We start from the raw sequence: 17,457 nt of genomic DNA, 5'->3' as shown, positions 1-17,457 counted from the left end.
TGATTGATTGATTGATTGCTTGTTGTTCGATTCATAAACCACCAGTGTCTCTTTAGTGCCTTCCTCCTTTTTCTAGTTCATTGGTGTTTGATAACTAAACAGCACTGTTGGAAGCTTTTAACCACTTTGTCTATGAGTCTATCTCAACGAAGTTCTTACCAACGCATAAACATTAACTGAGCGATTGTAACTTATGATGCAAGCTTATTGTTGTTGAAAATATAGTCATCTTTCAAGCTTCCTGGAACTTGGATTTCGACGTATTTGTCCAGTGCTTGTATGAATACATATAGTTATATTCCTAATCCCCCCCCCCCCTCTCTCTCTCTCTCTCTCTTGTGGTACTCATGCATTGAGAAACATATAAGAACAGAATTTAGCTTTCTGCTTAAACTATTGGATTAAGACTCTGCCTGTTTTGTATTGTTGATGCTTTTCTTCTGTATGCAGATAGATTGGAATAAGTTTTATTTAGCATATAGGTTGCTTTCTCATGCACTTTGAAGTTTGAAGAGAATCACTTCTCCAAAATCTCTTTCTTTTGAAATATCTTTAGGACTTAAGACAGAACAATTTGCTGCATCAATTATTTTCTAAAATTGTTCTGAAATATGATTAGCTGTAATGATTGTGGTGTCACTCAAATAAACAAGAACTGAACAGCCAGAATAAAAAGAAAATTGCAAATAATTGTGTCTGCTACTTTTTTCAAAATTAATTATTTGCCTTGATGTTTATCTTCATTTCCAGAATCATCAAAGGGAATCTTGTTTTCAAAAAGGACTGGATTGACATATTCCTGAGTGGTCCAAGTAGTAGATAGGGCCATAACATGCCTCATGTTCCCTCTGATCCCCCTCTAAATTAAAGGGGTAATTTATAATGGTGTCTGTTTGCCACTTGCATTTTTAGGGATGGTTCGATATGAGATTCTAAACCGAAAATTTTAGGGACGGAAATTTGAAGACCAATCCCAAACTAAAATTTCGGTACTCCCAATTTTTGGAATTTTTGAAATATTTTCGGTATTTCAGGATGGTTTGGTATTCCCAAATTTCATACAAATTGAAATAGCAATCATTCATACCAAGTTAAATTAACATGTAACCCAAATAAAATAAGTAACAAAACCCAAAAGCAAAAAATAAGTTACAAACCTAATATGTTTGAATACTAACAATACAATTTTTTGATTTCGTATTGAAGAAATGGACACATTTGTGGGATGTTCGTACGGGCAAATGTGGCAATAAATGGTTATGGTTACTACCTGTAGACCACACAATTATATTGCTAATAGTAGTTAGCAACCGTTCAAATGATATATATATATATATATATATATATAACTTATTTTTGGTTCGGTACCAAAAAATTGAGTAGACAATACTAAATTCTGTACCGAAATTTCAGGATCGGTTTGGTATTTCATCCCGAAAATTTTGGGAATTTTGGTTTGGAACTTTTATGCTTATGTGCAAAAGTGTTTTCCAAATAAGCATTTCTCAACGGATCCATTTGGATATATGCCTAGTTGTTGTAGAAGCCTAGCTTTTTATTTTTACAATTCGTTGACCCTAAAAATTACGAAACCTACATGGCATGCAAGCCGAGTAACTAATGAGCTAACTACGTCATTCGATTGGTGGGGGCGTGTCAACTTGTTTACCGAGCCTGGCCAAGGAGTACAATTTGTTGATGTTGCGTTGAGTGTTGCTGACTTCTTGATCTTGCAATTGCGGTCGAGGAAGGAACAATTCTCGGCTTTTGGATTCTCGAGCCTGAAGACAAGGCTGCTAGTTCTGCGAAGTTCACGAATCGTCAGCGTCGGATTCGATCATAGTGATTATATTCATGAGAGTATAAGCACGTCGAATCGACACAAGACTATATGGACACAAGTACTCAAAGGAGATGTATGTCTTGATGGTAAATGTGGTTCAGCCGTTAGAATGCTGAACTCTGAAACTCACTTGTGAGTATCCAATCATAAAATCACTCAGCGTTTAATGTGCCGAATGTTGTAACTCGTAACACCTTACTTCGCTGAGAAGGCTAATAAGATGACTTCTGCCAACAAGAATTCGGAAACCCTTCTCGACTGAGACTTGGATAGGTAACCAGTCGGCCTCGACGCAACAAGAATTCGAAAACCCTTCTCGACCGAGACTTGGATAGGTAACCAGTCGGCCTCGACGCAATGCTGTTTATCCAAACTGAAGGTGCTCCTCGGTCGGCTGATTTTACGGCAATAGTGCTATTTATCCAAACTGAAGATGTCGCTGGTTGCCTTCACAATGCTATTTATCCAAACTGAAGATGTGTCAGCGGAAAAAGAAAATAAAAAAATCTCAAAGTGTTCGAGAGGTTTGCGCAAGGCAATTTGTGTGTTGAATTGGAGGTGGTCTTCTTAGCGTTCAAAGCCTTGTATTTATAGAATTCGTAGTGCTCCGTTGCCGAAATAGATTTTCCCAGTTCCACTCTAACTCTTCTACAACCGGATATTGTGATAAAAACCCTTTGATAATATCACTTCGCATTAGTCTAAGTGTGAATGCCATGCTCCAATTTGTATTATTATCTTAACATATTAATTGGAAAGATAATTAATTGGAAAGACAATTCACTTCTCAAACCAATCACCTTACTTTTCTCAAGAATCCGTATCCCCCACATGTTGCAAATGCCTATCCAATTTGCAATTCGAAGTCATCCCATCTGCATGTTACCCATGCATACATGAAGACCACGTATCCCAATTGATCAAATTGTATTGCCACCTTATCACCAACACGTGTAAAATCTTTTCCTATTGTTCCACGTGGTTTTGTACGCGAGTCCATTCAACCATAGACCCCATGCATCCGACTAGACACCAAGTTGACATCCATCACCTAACCTAACCTATTCACCATTATCTTCGGCTTGCAGATCCATGTAAGGCCTCATGAAGTGTCCAAGAATCTGTATAATTTATTTTGTATAAGAAAATTAAGATAATTTATTAAAGGATAATTATTATGATTAAGAACCATAATATTATCTCTTAACAATAGCAAATTATCCTAACTTTCTTATCCGACCATTAAGAACCATGCTTACTCAACGGCCTCGATTGCTTGGGTCCATGATGTAAAATCGGGTCCAAACATAATTATTCCAAGTTTTTATTTTTTTGTGAATTATTGGATTCCAATTTCGCCATCATTAGCTTATCCGAAAGGGAAATTTGATATTTCAGATCGAGAGGTGAGTGTTTAAATTTTGTTTGGTTCCAGTGAGCCGTTGCATATGCGCCACCATGGCTTCCAGCCTGGCCAATGTCCAATTTGTTGGTGTTTCTCATTCGACGGAAAATACTGCTTTATTTCTGTTTCGGTGTTCCCCTCTCTCGATTTCTCTTCTCATGAGACGTGAGGAGAGAGATAGAGAGAGGAGCACAATAAAACGGAGGTGACGAATTCCTCCAGCATGATCACGAAGCTGTTAACTGTTCGGTCTGTTTTACTGAACCCGGTTAAGCGGTAGGTTTTATCACTTGGGCTGCGAGTTTGGTTGGTTGTTAGAAATGTGAATATATTGAACCATGGATGCTGAAGAAAACGTGTGGACTGCTTTGTTGTTGTTATTAATTTTATTGTGAGATGGCGATTTTTATTTCGGTTGAAGTTGAAGTCTAAGATGGGTGACTAGGAATTAAGTATTTGAAACAAATACAAGTTTGGTACGTGGTTGACCTTTTTTTTTTTTTTTATAGGAAAATTAACGAAAAGTTCAAATTTTTTTTATTTTTAATGAAAAGTCATTTTTAAAGGTATAGTGAATAGTATCAAAGAAATGTATAAATGTGGTTTTTCGTTAAAAATGAACAGTTTGGGAGTGTTATGTTAAACCTCCTTTTTTTATTTCATATTTGGTTTTGCAACCAAACAAAAGGGGAATATAAACATTTTCTTTGATCACATTTTGTATCATATATCAAATTGTTCTTTTCACAATTTGGAACTTAGCAAGTAAATTGTGAGTTAGAAACGATCTTCTTGCGCTATTTTTTCTTATTTTTGCACATATTTGTATATTTTTATTCATCAATTTTTGTATATTTTTATTCATCAATTTTCGTTTGAGGTTATTGTGACATCCCACATCGCCCAGGGGTGATCCTTAAATGTATATTCCCATCCCTACCTAGCACGAGGCCTTTTGGGAGCTCACTGGCTTCGGGTTCCGTAGGAACTCCGAAGTTAAGCGAGTAGCGCACGAGAGCATTCCCAGGATGGGTGACCCATCGGGAAGTTCTCGTGTGAGTTCCCAGAAACAAAACCGTGAGGGCGTGGTAGGGGCCCAAAGCGGACAATATCGTGCTACGGTGGTGGATCGGGCCCGGGTTGTGGTGGGGGCCCGGGCCGGGATGTGACATTGGTATCAGAGCCTAACCCTGGTCGCGAGTGTGCCGACGAGGACGTCGGGCCCCTAAGGGGGGTGGATTGTGACATCCCACATCGCCCAGGGGTGATCCTTAAATGTATATTCCCATCCCTACCTAGCACGAGGCCTTTTGGGAGCTCACTGGCTTCGGGTTCCGTAGGAACTCCGAAGTTAAGCGAGTAGCGCACGAGAGCATTCCCAGGATGGGTGACCCATCGGGAAGTTCTCGTGTGAGTTCCCAGAAACAAAACCGTGAGGGCGTGGTAGGGGCCCAAAGCGGACAATATCGTGCTACGGTGGTGGATCGGGCCCGGGTTGTGGTGGGGGCCCGGGCCGGGATGTGACAGTTATTTAGTATAAATAAACAGATTTAAGTAATGAGAGAAAATATATGGGTTGAAATCATATTTTGGTTTATAATAATTTGGTTGATCATCATATCTTAATATTAATCATTGTTCTATGTTTTTAAGAAATCGATGACTATTCCTAGCTATTCAAAAACTTGAATAACAATTGTCATTCATAAGGTTTGAATTTGTAACATTTTGTCAATATAGTTGGGTGGTATTAATCAAATAGTCATCGACAGACAGACTTGAACTTAGTCAAGTTAGTTAAAACATATCGCTTATTTTCTCTGCATTCAAATTTAAATCTTTCTTTCTCGTAATTTAAATAAATTTTGCTTAAATTATCGTTTCGATTAAGGGGATTTAACAAAGAAAAAGTTAGAGTATGGCAACTAGCGCGTGATCCACGTGAATGTAAATGAAAGTGGGGTTGGATCTGGGAACAAAACTGACCGACCATCCAATGTGAAAAGGAAAAGCGTGAGTTGGGTTCGGTCGGGTCGGGTTGCACACTTACCTCCCAATTGTCCTCATCACCTTTCAACGTACTTCATAAGATTAAGGGCGAGAAATTGAAAGATACTGCCTCGCAGCCGCGTGTGGTCCCCACAGTGGCGCGGCTGCTCTTATTACTGTCAAAATCATTTTGTTTTTGTGTTTCACTTTTCCAACTTATATTCTAAACCACCTTAACGTATCGTGTGATCTTTACATTGGCGCGTTTGCTCTTATTATCGTCAAAATCTTTTTGTTTTCGTGTTTCACTTTTACAAACTCATATTCTAAACCACCTTAAAGTACCAAGAAGAAACTTTGAATTCAAATTCGGTGCCGCGAAGGCGGAATACACTGGTTTAAATAGGGGTGGACTCGAAAAATCAAAATATACAAGCAGTCATATAACCAACGAAATATACAAACAATCTTAAAGAGTTTCATTTTATAAAGAATCCTCATAACGTTCTTCTAGATAATACAATAACAGTATACAAACGTATAAGTTGTTTTTGTAATGATAAATTAATCATACCTAACTAGTTGGTTTCCGCTGTAGCGCCATCTTCCACGCATCATAAATCCTGCCTTGCACAACAAACGTGTCATCATTCATCACCCATCGTTTCTGGACCATCCATCGTTTTTGGAACCCCTTCTATTTTTAGAACGACATAAATGAGGGCTAATAATTTCGTATTTTTCAAATAATAATTGCATCGCTGTCGCGAAAACGATTCCCCCCAATAATATCTATATATTTCCTTAAAAATAAATAAAAATAAATAAATACTAGTGATGGCTGAATACTTTCAAGTCGATCCTCGTTAGCAACAAAATACGAGACACCTGTCCAATTTATTTATTTAATTAATTAATAGCTGTCAACAAAAGAAGGGATCTCCGTGTAACTTGGGGCTCACGTCATTTTCCATTCAGGCGTTGTCCGTGCCCCAGTCCTTTACTGGTCCCCAAGCCCAAGGGGATATATCTCTACCTATTCGCGGAATTCCCATTTTGCCCATGGCCTTATCAACATAATTGCTCAATCAATTAGGGTTTTCTGTCTTATGATTCAAAGTTTAATAATTTAATATACATATATATATATATATTAGTAGTTTAAGCATATGAAACTAATCAAACCAATTGGTTGATAAAAGGGTTCCGTCAATCTCAATCTTTCAATTTTCTACATGTTATCAGCCTAACTGACTTATAAATGTTTTTATAAGATTCAAATGCGTCTTTATTAGGAATTAATTCTAAAATATGTTTACTAAATTTGATTTCAGTCATTTTAAAAATACTTCCAGACGAGCTGTATAATTATTGTTTTCTAAGAGTTGAATCAACATTGTGACTTGGAACAAGGTTAGAGTATTTCCAAGATGTACCAAACAAATACCAACTTGGAAAATAAAAATCCTTATTCTTCACAAATTTGAAACTTTCAGCAACAACCAACAAAGAACCCAATTAGGAACCGAATTGTTACTAATGACAGGTATTTACGTTAATTAAAACAAAATCCAGCAGACAACAAATCACCGTAAACAAGTTTCAGAACACAAACCAAATTACCATCCAAATACAATTTCCATCTTATCCATTTTCCCTCGATTATTTCCGTGGGACCGCCCCAGGATTTCTTGGTCCCAAAGCAAGCACACCAGGGCACTTCCGTCATTTCACACCATCCTCCACCCCCTCTTTATATGTTTGGTTCCTATTCCTATCCCATTGCTTTCGTTCCGGCCACTTATTCTCTCCCTCTGAAAAAAATCAAATCCAAATTTCACCAAAAAAAAAAAAAATCACATTTCTGAATACCAAAATCAAATTTCAGAAAAAACCCAACAGTTCGGAACTTTTTAATTTTAATTTTATTAATTTATGAGATTTTATTTCGGATTTTTGAGAGATTACGAGGCTTTGTTGTTAAATTTCCAGCAGGGGGTTGAGGTGGGTAGCTAGGGCTTTTGGGAGGAGGAATATGATCGGGTGCGGCGAGCTTTAACGTTGGATTTAAGAGATTATTGCTACGCGCGAGGAAGTGGAAGGGTCGTGGTGATCTTTAGAGAAGAAACGACGGCGGTTTGGGGGGTGGGAATGGACTGCCGGGTGGTGTGCATGGCGGGCGGCGACGTTTGGATGAGGGGTCAGATCGGAGGGGGTTTAAGCCACGAGAGCGAGCACGACCTCGCTCTCATGGTCACTGATTTTTGGGAAAACGGTAGCGTCGGAGCTGAGTCTTGGTGTAGCAGCGACAGCGATTCTGCTCTCTCCGATCTCGGTCACCTCGCCGACAAAATTCCGGTACGAATTATATTGCTTGCTCGTTTTGTTTTGTAAATTTGGAAACTTCAAAATTAATTGCTCGTTTGTTAATTAAGTTCTAATTTGAGTCAAAATTTTGAACTTTCCCTAAATTCCCAATTTTTATGAGTTAGAAAGTTGAATTCGGCTTTTCGAATTCGAAAGCAATGATTTTTACACCCAATTTTGATGTCCAGTTTTGGGTTTTATTTTGGTTCTGCAATTTCATATGGCTGAGTTGTTCAGCTTCATATTTTGCCCATAATTTGTTTTGTAACTTATAAACTTCAGAGTATTTATTAATTTTTCTTTTTATCAAATTCGAATTTGAGTCAAATTCTTGTTTTTTTGCTAAATTTCCAGTCTTTTAAAAGAGTTCGAAGTTGAATCCAGCTTTTGTAATGCGAAACCGATTATTTTTACACCCAATTTTCATGTCCAAATTTGGGTTTTATTTAGATTCTTCAGTTTCATGTTCTGCCCATGATTTTTGCACAATTTTGAATGGTGGTATTGGATTGGGATTGCAGTTTTTCAAGCGTTCAGTGGCTCAGTACGAAAACGATTTGACATCGGTGGTTCATTCTCTGATACTGTCCATCAGCGAGAACGATCTTAATTTTGTGAAGTCAGGTCAGTGCAATTCCAGCTGCATCAAGTTTGATCTGGTTAAGCTTCTGAGGCTGTCTGGTTATGATGCTGCCGTGTGCGCGGCTCGGTGGCAGGTCACTGGCAAGGTCCCTGGAGGTATGCTATTCGTCTCAATTCTGCAGAAGCTTAATTTTATAGAATTTGGGTTGTTCTTTCCTGCTGTTGTTCTTTCGTTGGGTGCATGAAACCCTTCTGTTTATATCTGCTCCCTGTATGAGATGTAAACCGAACCCCGACCAATATACGGTACTGTGATCCTACAAACTATGTTCAGAATTCAGTACAAAATGTAGCATAAAATGTTTCATAGGCTTCTGACTTTGTCAGCTCAATTAACCTTGGTCCTATAGGTTTCTGATTCCATTTGAGGTGTGGTAATTCTCAAGTTCTATCATTTTGAGAGTCTTGTTTCCGTATCGTCTTTTCGCAGGGGACCATGAATATATTGATGTGGTGAACTACAACAATTTGGGGAGCTCTGAGCGTCTCATCATTGACCTTGATTTCAGAAGCCACTTTGAAATAGCTAGAGCGGTTCAATCGTATGATAGAATATTGAACTCACTACCAGTTGTTTATGTGGGCTCCTTGACTAGGCTGAAGCAGTATCTTCAAGTTATGGCCGAAGCTGCTAGATCTTCCCTCGAGCAGAACTCGATGCCTCTACCTCCGTGGAGATCACTCGCTTATCTGCAAGCGAAATGGGAATCTCCGTACCAGAGACAGTTTAATATAGACGAACAGAATGTTAACGGTTCCTACAATTTTGACCACAAGCAATGCAGTGCGCATTTGAAGATGCTGCAGTCTTTGCTTCAGTCTGAAATTGAAGCAGATAGGCTGTTGAAGCAGATAAACAACGATCACATAAGGAAGCACAAGCCCGATAGGCGGAGGCACTCTTTGTTCAGGACTCACTGAGAATGTACACATTTTCGGGCCTTGAGGCGAGAGAGGGCTCTTGGTGAGACGCTTAATTGTGTTGCGGCTTTTCAGAATTTTTTTCCCAGACCTTAAATAAGCATGAATCTCCGATTCAGAACGAAGGCAGGTTCATATAGCCAACATGAATAGCAATAAGTCATACTATAGTTGATAAGTTTCCACTGTTCGTTCTTGCTGAGGAGTCTTTCATGATTCTTTTACTTACTCTGCATTCGTGTTAAGCAGCACCACCGGGTTTTCGGAATTGCTCCGGGTTCTGTCCAGCAGCCTCAACGCCCGATCGAGGTGGTACAAGTTCTTGCTCGACTACGATGCATAAATTTTCCGATTGTATCTGTTTTTTGTTCTTTGTTATCCTCTTGAATGTATCCCTTTCCCCTAATTTTTCTGGGCCAAGGAAATTTTGTCACTGTATCATTTTTCTGTTTTCCATTTCTGCAAATGTTGAGTTGCATAACTTCCCCAGCAGAACAACTTTTAATTTTTTTTTACCCTAATAATAATGTTGATGTATTGCTTTTTGCTATAATAATGTTGATGTATTGTTTTTTTAACACATGCAGAATTTGTTTTTTCTTTTTGTCTTGTGTATTATGAGATGTACCGGACCGTGCTTTCAAGTTTCAGGTAACTTGAAAAATTCTCGAATAAACCAAATGATGATAATATTAATCCATACAAGTTTATAATACACAGTAACATTGCCATACATGAACAAAATTCATATTAGAATTCAACAGGCTCATCTTTTCTCTTCTTTTTCTTTGGTTACAAAGGGGACAAAAATCCAGTTTGTTACACTAACAACTAATCTTGACCTAATTATTAAGAAGGCCATGACAGTCTATCAACTAACTAATCTTGATCGAGGACTCCAGTTTTCAATTGCTTAGTGCTTTCTGGTCCAGGGCTTTTCGGAGGATCGTAATGTACCTGTCATTAAAAGAAAAAAAAAAAAATCAATAGTAGATTAATTAAAGTACACGTAATAAAGCCTCTTCGGAAGGAGAATACCGCACAAACTACATGTGTGTACACACACAAAACGCTTTTTAATTGATTACGTGACCAATATGTAAATGTGACTGAGAGAAAGAATTCTTCATGATTACGTGACTAACTCTTAGGTATAAGAAATGACTGTATGTTCTCCTTTTATATATAATTTTGAGGAAAGAAAAAAAATATTATTATTGTCAATCCACAAATTTCATCATATATAAACTCCTCCCTGGTTCATACGAAAAATCATAAAGGAAAATTCATCTTAATTGCAAGTTCCCTTCACAAACCTCAATTTCAAAAAACTCCCTTCAAAATTTTTAATATAAAAATATTTCCATCATGATCCTTTAAAATTTCGAAAACAATCAAAACATGAATGTTAGAAAAAAAAAAAAAAAATAATAAAAAAAAAATATCACGACAAAGATACCAGATCACATAAGGTGATAATATTGAGGCTTACCCTGTAGAGCCGGCCGGTTTGCATCATGTCTCTTTCCTCCATGATCCAGTCAGCCATATGTATCTTTGGTAAATCCGATCTTTGAGAATTGCACACATGCCAAATTCTCCAGAGCTATCATCATATTCGCCTTCGCCTTGGTCATCAAATGTCTCAAAATCTTGCATTATGTTCCTTGTTGTAAGTCAAAATATGGTTCCTTATGGATAATGCTTGGATCCCCCCAATGGGATTTACTTGACCCTCCACTTACGATTGGTAAATTTTTACTGTCCAAACATTATAATAGGAGTCGTTCATTCTTTTTGTCATCATCTACGATCATATCTACAAACATTCTTTCAATGTGGTGATATTTTAGCCACTCTAATGCATAAAACAAATGGACGGTTCATCATGAGACATTTACTTGTTATCAAAATTATTGATTAGTTTAACATGTATGGATGACTAAACGATTTTCAAATTGAATGATTTTTTTGCAAGTATGATTTTTAGATGATGGTAAAGAGGTTCGAATTATGATATTCAGACGGTAAAAGTTCATTAATCATAAGTGGAGGGATAAGTAAGTCTCCATTGGGGGGATCCAAGCATTATCCATAAGGAACCATATTTTCTTTGACATCTTTTGGTCGAAGGTCTAGTACAGAATTTTTTCGTTAGATAGGTAGTTTAGATTATAAAAGATCAGTTGAAATTTAAGTTTATGCCGACTAATATTATAATATGATAGGTAGTTTAGCTTGTACAAGTACTTATATGACATGTAGTTTAGAGTGTAAAAGTACTTATATGATAGGTAGTTTAGCTTGTACAAGTACTTATATGACATGTAGTTTAGACTGTAAAAGTACTTATATGATAGGTAGTTTAGATTGTAAAAGATCAGCTGAAATCTCAGTTTAGGGCGACTAATAGGGTACCTGAGTTGAAAAAAAAAAATAATAATATAACTAATAGCGAGGCCCCCCAAGAGATTTATAGGTGTCCGAAATTTTTGAAATGTACTAAATTAGTTTTAGGAAATATGTGGTGTGAATAGAATGATTCTAACTATGGCTTATAGCACACAGTTTTCTATGAAAAAAAATTTGAAATTTTTAGCTTTAAGAAATATTTTGCGCTGGAGTTAAGGAAAATATTATAAAACTTTTGGATGTGATCTTACCGATTATTAGGTCATGAAACTATTTTTTATTGATTCTTAAAGTGAGAAAATAGAAAAATATCTTAAATTTGGGTTTTAAATCATTGATTACAAGTGTTTAAAAATGAATTATAATACATTTTGCACGGAAAAAATATATTTTAAAAAACACGAATATGATAGTTTGTTGTTATGGTAAGAGAAATAAAAGAAACATTAATAGAATAAAAAAATAAATAACAAACTGAAAAAAAAAAAAAAAATTTGAAAAGGGAGGGATCGGTATGAAGATAGCGACTTTCCCGGAAAAAAGTCGCTACCATTTTAGCGATAATCTTGAAGGAGTGTAGCTAGCATAGTACCGATCTTATCATTTTTTTTTCTTTTTTCCATTGAATAGCTATAGTAGATTAAAATAGTAATCACAATGCAAAGTATCAACCTAACAACAAAAAGTCATGACACATGGAGTCCTATTAATGGATCTAAATGAAAAAATAACTAAAAATTGGACTAACGTAATTGTTAGGCCATAAAATTGGGAAAGAGATTCTCTCCGGATCTCTCCCATCAAATCCACCCAATCACCTAATTCGGACCCTTGAAATTTATGTGAATGCCCACATAAAGAAAACAACCACATATGGCTAAGGGTGGAAAGTGGAAGAATAGAAGTCAAAATTATATTGCTTAAATAGTAGAAGTTTGGTTTTTATTGTTTTGGTGTGTAAGCCTTTTACATGCATTAAATGAGACGTATGCTTTTATCGTATTGGTAGTACAAAAAGATGAAAAGAAGAAGGTAATAATTATGTTTTTCTCATTTGTCCATTTCTACGTTCATTTCTGTTATCTGATACTAGTGAAGAAAATAAACAAAATAATACATGACTCCCATTTCACTTCAATTAGGTACGCATCATCTGATAATAACTATTTCCAAATGCTCAAGGTAATCATTATCTTGAATCCGTCAAAGCTCTAAAATACTCCAAAACAAAACTATCGAACACTCTAATGCTTTAGCACATTCAATCACATATATTAAACATTAGCCTGTTCTATCAACTATATTTTGCTCTCAAGTGAGGCATAAATACATATATATGTATATATATATATATATATTATATGGTCCCTTATAACCAATAATATCTCGGGATACTAAACCTAGTTAGAAACTAATTTTTTTATTTTTTTTAGTTTTACATATATTAAAATAAACAGTTAAATGGACACCCATTTATAACCGTGGGTAATGCCCATAACCGTCCATTTAAATTTCACGGGTAAATGGTTATACCCATAACCGTTTATTTATCTAAACGGTTATCCGTAACTGTAACCATCAAATTTAAATAAACGGATAACTACGATTACCCATAACCAATAGCTATTTGCCTATCCCTAACTACAGCAATAAGAACCGAAAGGCTCTACAAGGTAATATAGAGGCATACAGTAGCCTTTTAGAGCCTAAGGTTCACACAATTCGTCTTTCCTCTGCCATCCATCCGGGAAGCAGCCAACTATATTTACTTCTTGGAAAGTGGATGTAAAGGGCTTTGCCTCACCCCTCCTTACCCTCAGCATACTTTGATTCTACTTCGCGTGCAGCGCCAGTGATATTGGAGACAAATAATAATTTTAAAATTCAAATGAACTTCTTGACTACCATTATTTGTTATTTGGTGACTCCCATAAGAGAGTAACCTAAACTTTCTCAAGAGAACATCACATATTATCTGTGAATTTATATGATGAAGAAAAAAGGCGAATGGTGTGAATCGGCATGCTCTTCAAGGTAACTATATGAAAAAGGAAAAATCTAGATTGGCAGTTTGAAAATATTGTGGGCATAAATTTGTGCAGGGCTGCTCTCCTAAGGTCCTCTTTTAAAGGACTTGTGAGGATCTATTTTATATAAACCATTAGATTAATCCAACGGTAGCAAAACTGATGAGGTTATATTAGGCTGTTACACCTAAACAAAATGAAGCACCAAAAAAAAGGTTCACTCAGTTGGCAGATTTCGCAGAAATTATAGAACCAATATTCGAAATCGAAACGATAGAGTTATCGAGTCAAAGAAGCAACGAAGAGTACCATAACTAGCCTTTGTACAACAATAATAGTCATCCACCACCACCCCCTTTCCTTGATCGAGGCAGATCCAAATTGTGAAGGTTTTTTCTTTTCCTCCTTTTATTTTCTGTTTTATTGTAATCCATAACAGAATTCTAGATGCAATGCAATGCGAGATCGATGGATGGATGTGAAAGATTTGAGATTAATTAAGGAAGAAGGATTAGGGAAGAATGAATGCCAGAAATGACAGAAACAAGAAAGAACAGGAGAGGGAAGGGAAGACAAGGGAAAAGAAGACATGGCTGCTCTTCCATGTCCAAGGATCCTGTAAAATCTGAAATCGCGGCCTATTCTCCTTCAACCTACGAAATCTGAAGTCGTGGACCCTGTTTTTTTGGAGTTTCATTTCGTTTAGGTAAAAGAGGATTATATAATCTTATTAGTTTTGCTGCCGTTAGATTAATCTGATGGCTCATATAAAAGGGGTACTCACAAGTCCTGCAAAAGAGGAACTTAGATAGCAACTCTGTAAATTTGTATGCATTGTCTTTTTGTCGATGTGATATCAAGTTTTGATACAACGTATCTGGTTTTGTTTTTTCGCACTTGTTTTACAATGAGTCATTGTTATCTTTACATTAATTACTTAACATTGAAAGGAATCTATACAAATTAATTGAAATGGATATTACACGCGATGTAATGCTAGGAAGACTAAATTTTGAAAACTAAATGACATGGCAGTTGGTGATTAGATTATTACTTAATTATTGATAAACGTGCTCATTTACTATTGATGACACCTCATTTGGTTTTCTAATTTAGTTTTCCTAACATTACTCTTACACGTATCTGATTTTGTTTTTTCTCACTTATTTGACAATGACTCATTATCTTTACATTAATTACTTGACATTGAAAGAAATCTATATGAATTAATGGAAATGAATATGACTCGCATCTTTTGTGAAGAGAGTCAATGTACGAAGAACTAAGAAAATAAGAAAGAAAAAAATGACGAAATTTATTATCAGCAAATAAATAAAACATCTTTAAAAAAAAAAAAAATCCAACTTTCTCCGTGTCACTCATTTTTTTAATATAGAAATGATTTTTAGACATCCTTATTAGCTTCTCACATAATTAACCCTCTTTTTTATTGAATATTTTTCGAATAATGCCAGAAGCTTGTCCATGCTCGCTGGTTTTTCACAAAGAATCCAAACCGAGGACAATGACAGTAACCGTAAAATCTCAATGCCGCGGCAATACATGAGGAAAAAACTCACAAGTGAAGAAGAGTCGAAAGCAAAAGAGTAAGTCGAGAGCAAGTGCTTTTAGAATCTCAAAAAGACTTTAGAATCCCTATGTTTCATGACGCATCTAAGCATCCTGAAACATATTTTTCCATCCCCAGTGATTTGTTTGATGGTGGTCTAAATAAAACTGCAGGTGAAATGATCCTCACTGCGTTCAAAAGGCTCTCTTTCAATGGGTTTCTGTTTCTTTTATGTGTACACACATGCATATCCAAGGAAAAAAAAATGATGCGACTGTGTAGGGTGTAAACAAAGGAATGAAGGAAAGTGATGAAAACCATCACCTGAAATACATATACAGAAAGGAGGAAAAGCGAATTTGATTATGATAACAGCAATTGGCTCATCTTTCTTTCTTTCTTTGTTTTTTATTTTTTTGTTACAAAGGGGACAAAAGTCCAGTTAACACACTAACAACAACTAATCTTGACCTAATTATTAAGAAGGCCATTACAGACAAACAACTAACTAATGTTGATTGAGGATTGATCAATCCTCAATCAAGGTGATACCCATTCTGCTCCGATTATCAATCACTTCATGCTTCTTGGTCCATGGTTTTCCGGACTGATCATAGTAGATCGTATAAGGGGATAATGTGGAGGCTTACCCTGTAGAGCCGACCAGTTAGCATCATTACCCTTTCCTCTATGATCCAGCCGGGAAGTAGCCAGCTGTATTTAGCATTGGTGTTGTCATGGAGGGTCGATGTAAAGGGCTTTGCCCCACGCCTCCTTGCCCTCGGAGTCTCCTTAGCTTCAAAAATTTGTGCTGTCGCCAATGACATTGGCGACAAGCAGTTGTTTTCAAATTGATATTCAACTTGAGCTTGAGCAACGTTGTATGCCATTTCCGGCCCGTGACTTCAAGCTTTTTTTTTTTTTTTTTTCACTCTTTTTCCTGGGTGAAGACTTGAAGTCCTTAGCAGCCTATGATGATGGTGATATGTACATCTGGTAAATCATTGATTCGATCATTAAAAAATGCGTACAAGTCAAATTCTCCAAAGCCCTCATCACATTCCCCTTCACCATGGTCATCAGATGTCTCAAAACCTTGCATCATGTTCTGGATGTAAAAAAAAACCTAAAGAAATTAAAAATCAATATAGTCTATCTTGTTTGTAAACACATACGAAATACACTTGTCTTGGGTTCTTTTTTTATAGATGAAGTGGAAGGATCTTGAACATCAATTTTGAAAATACGGTGGGCGTAAAACTGTGTGTGCAAAACTATGTGCGCAAAACTCTCTGCGCATTTAAGTGTGATATGCCTTGTTTGCCTTCTGTCCTTCAAACCCATTTAACAATTGTCCATTCTTATCTTTATATTAATTGCTCGATATCAAAAGGAATCTTTACAAATTAACTCAAACAGATGTGAGACGCGTTTTGAAATGTGTCATTACCATTCATAAATATACATATTTTGTGTAATGGCTTCCACATGAGTTAATTCTAGTAACGTGTCTCATGGTTTTCATTCATCATTCTTTTGCCCGAGCTAGGATGGGAAAGTATGCATCACTCTTCATTATATGCGGGCTTTGTTGGGCTTTCACGTGAACTTAAGACCTTGAGTTTGGTTTCCCTTTTTTTTTTTTTTTTCCTGACTTGGTTGGCTTACTAGGGAAAAGGAAAAACTAGGTCTAGTCTCTCTCAAACTCTCATATGTGAACTTCAAAGATTGTGGGCCTGGATCTTTAGGCTCTCAAGCATTCCAAAGTCTTCCATAATCTTGACTCCTTGTAGGCCCGATAAATTTTTGTAACCATCCACACCACAATTCACTAGGCAAGCCCCAACATGTCACTTGAGCTCATTTTAGCGTGAATAGTATGTAGTTAGTGTGATAGAGCTTGTCATGATGAATATGCATGGATTTGTATGGGCATGCCGTAACTTATACAAATGTCTGGTTTATTTATCACAACGTGACATGGTTGCAAATATTTTCCTTTCTAGATTCTGCACATTTGCATGCATTTAGGCTTGAATTGGGGCTTGTATCACAATCGGGCCTTGAAATTTAATTAGGTTTGCATGTGACATTCTTAACCTCAATACATATGATATTACAAAATTCAAATGTGACTATCAAAAACAAAAAACTACATCTTTAAACGATATGCTGTGTGAAATATATATCATAGAGCTAGACAAAACAGAAAATACAGACAACCAATCAAACCTATATGTGATCCAGCGCCTTCCAGAAAACAAAGAAAACACCAAGCTAG

At 36.4% G+C, this 17,457-nt stretch overlaps 1 protein-coding gene across 1 annotated transcript; it reads left to right on the top strand.

The window, feature by feature from the left end:
* Window positions 1–7,013: 7,013 nt before the first annotated feature.
* LOC103937278 lies at window positions 7,014–9,749 on the top strand. Its single transcript, XM_048590682.1, has 3 exons — window positions 7,014–7,595; window positions 8,126–8,342; window positions 8,677–9,749. Exons 1-3 carry the CDS (start codon window positions 7,389–7,391, stop codon window positions 9,165–9,167), a joined length of 915 nt encoding a protein of 304 aa, XP_048446639.1. The 5' UTR covers window positions 7,014–7,388; the 3' UTR covers window positions 9,168–9,749.
* Window positions 9,750–17,457: the final 7,708 nt, after the last annotated feature.

The sequence above is a fragment of a genome, unplaced genomic scaffold (assembly GCF_019419815.1).
Source record: "Pyrus x bretschneideri cultivar Hongxiangsu unplaced genomic scaffold, Pyrus_bretschneideri_v1 Contig32, whole genome shotgun sequence".
Taxonomy (NCBI): Eukaryota; Viridiplantae; Streptophyta; class Magnoliopsida; order Rosales; family Rosaceae; genus Pyrus; species Pyrus x bretschneideri.
Note: the sequence above shows the minus strand (reverse complement) of the source record. Positions and strands in the feature narration are given on the sequence as shown.

Coding starts and splice junctions, on each gene's coding strand:
- LOC103937278 (XM_048590682.1), top strand. CDS start 7,389: ATGGACTGCCGGGTGGTGTGCATGGCGGGCGGCGACGTTTGGATGAGG. Junction 7,596..8,125: donor ACCTCGCCGACAAAATTCCG/GTACGAATTATA, acceptor TTGGGATTGCAG/TTTTTCAAGCGTTCAGTGGC. Junction 8,343..8,676: donor CACTGGCAAGGTCCCTGGAG/GTATGCTATTCG, acceptor GTCTTTTCGCAG/GGGACCATGAATATATTGAT.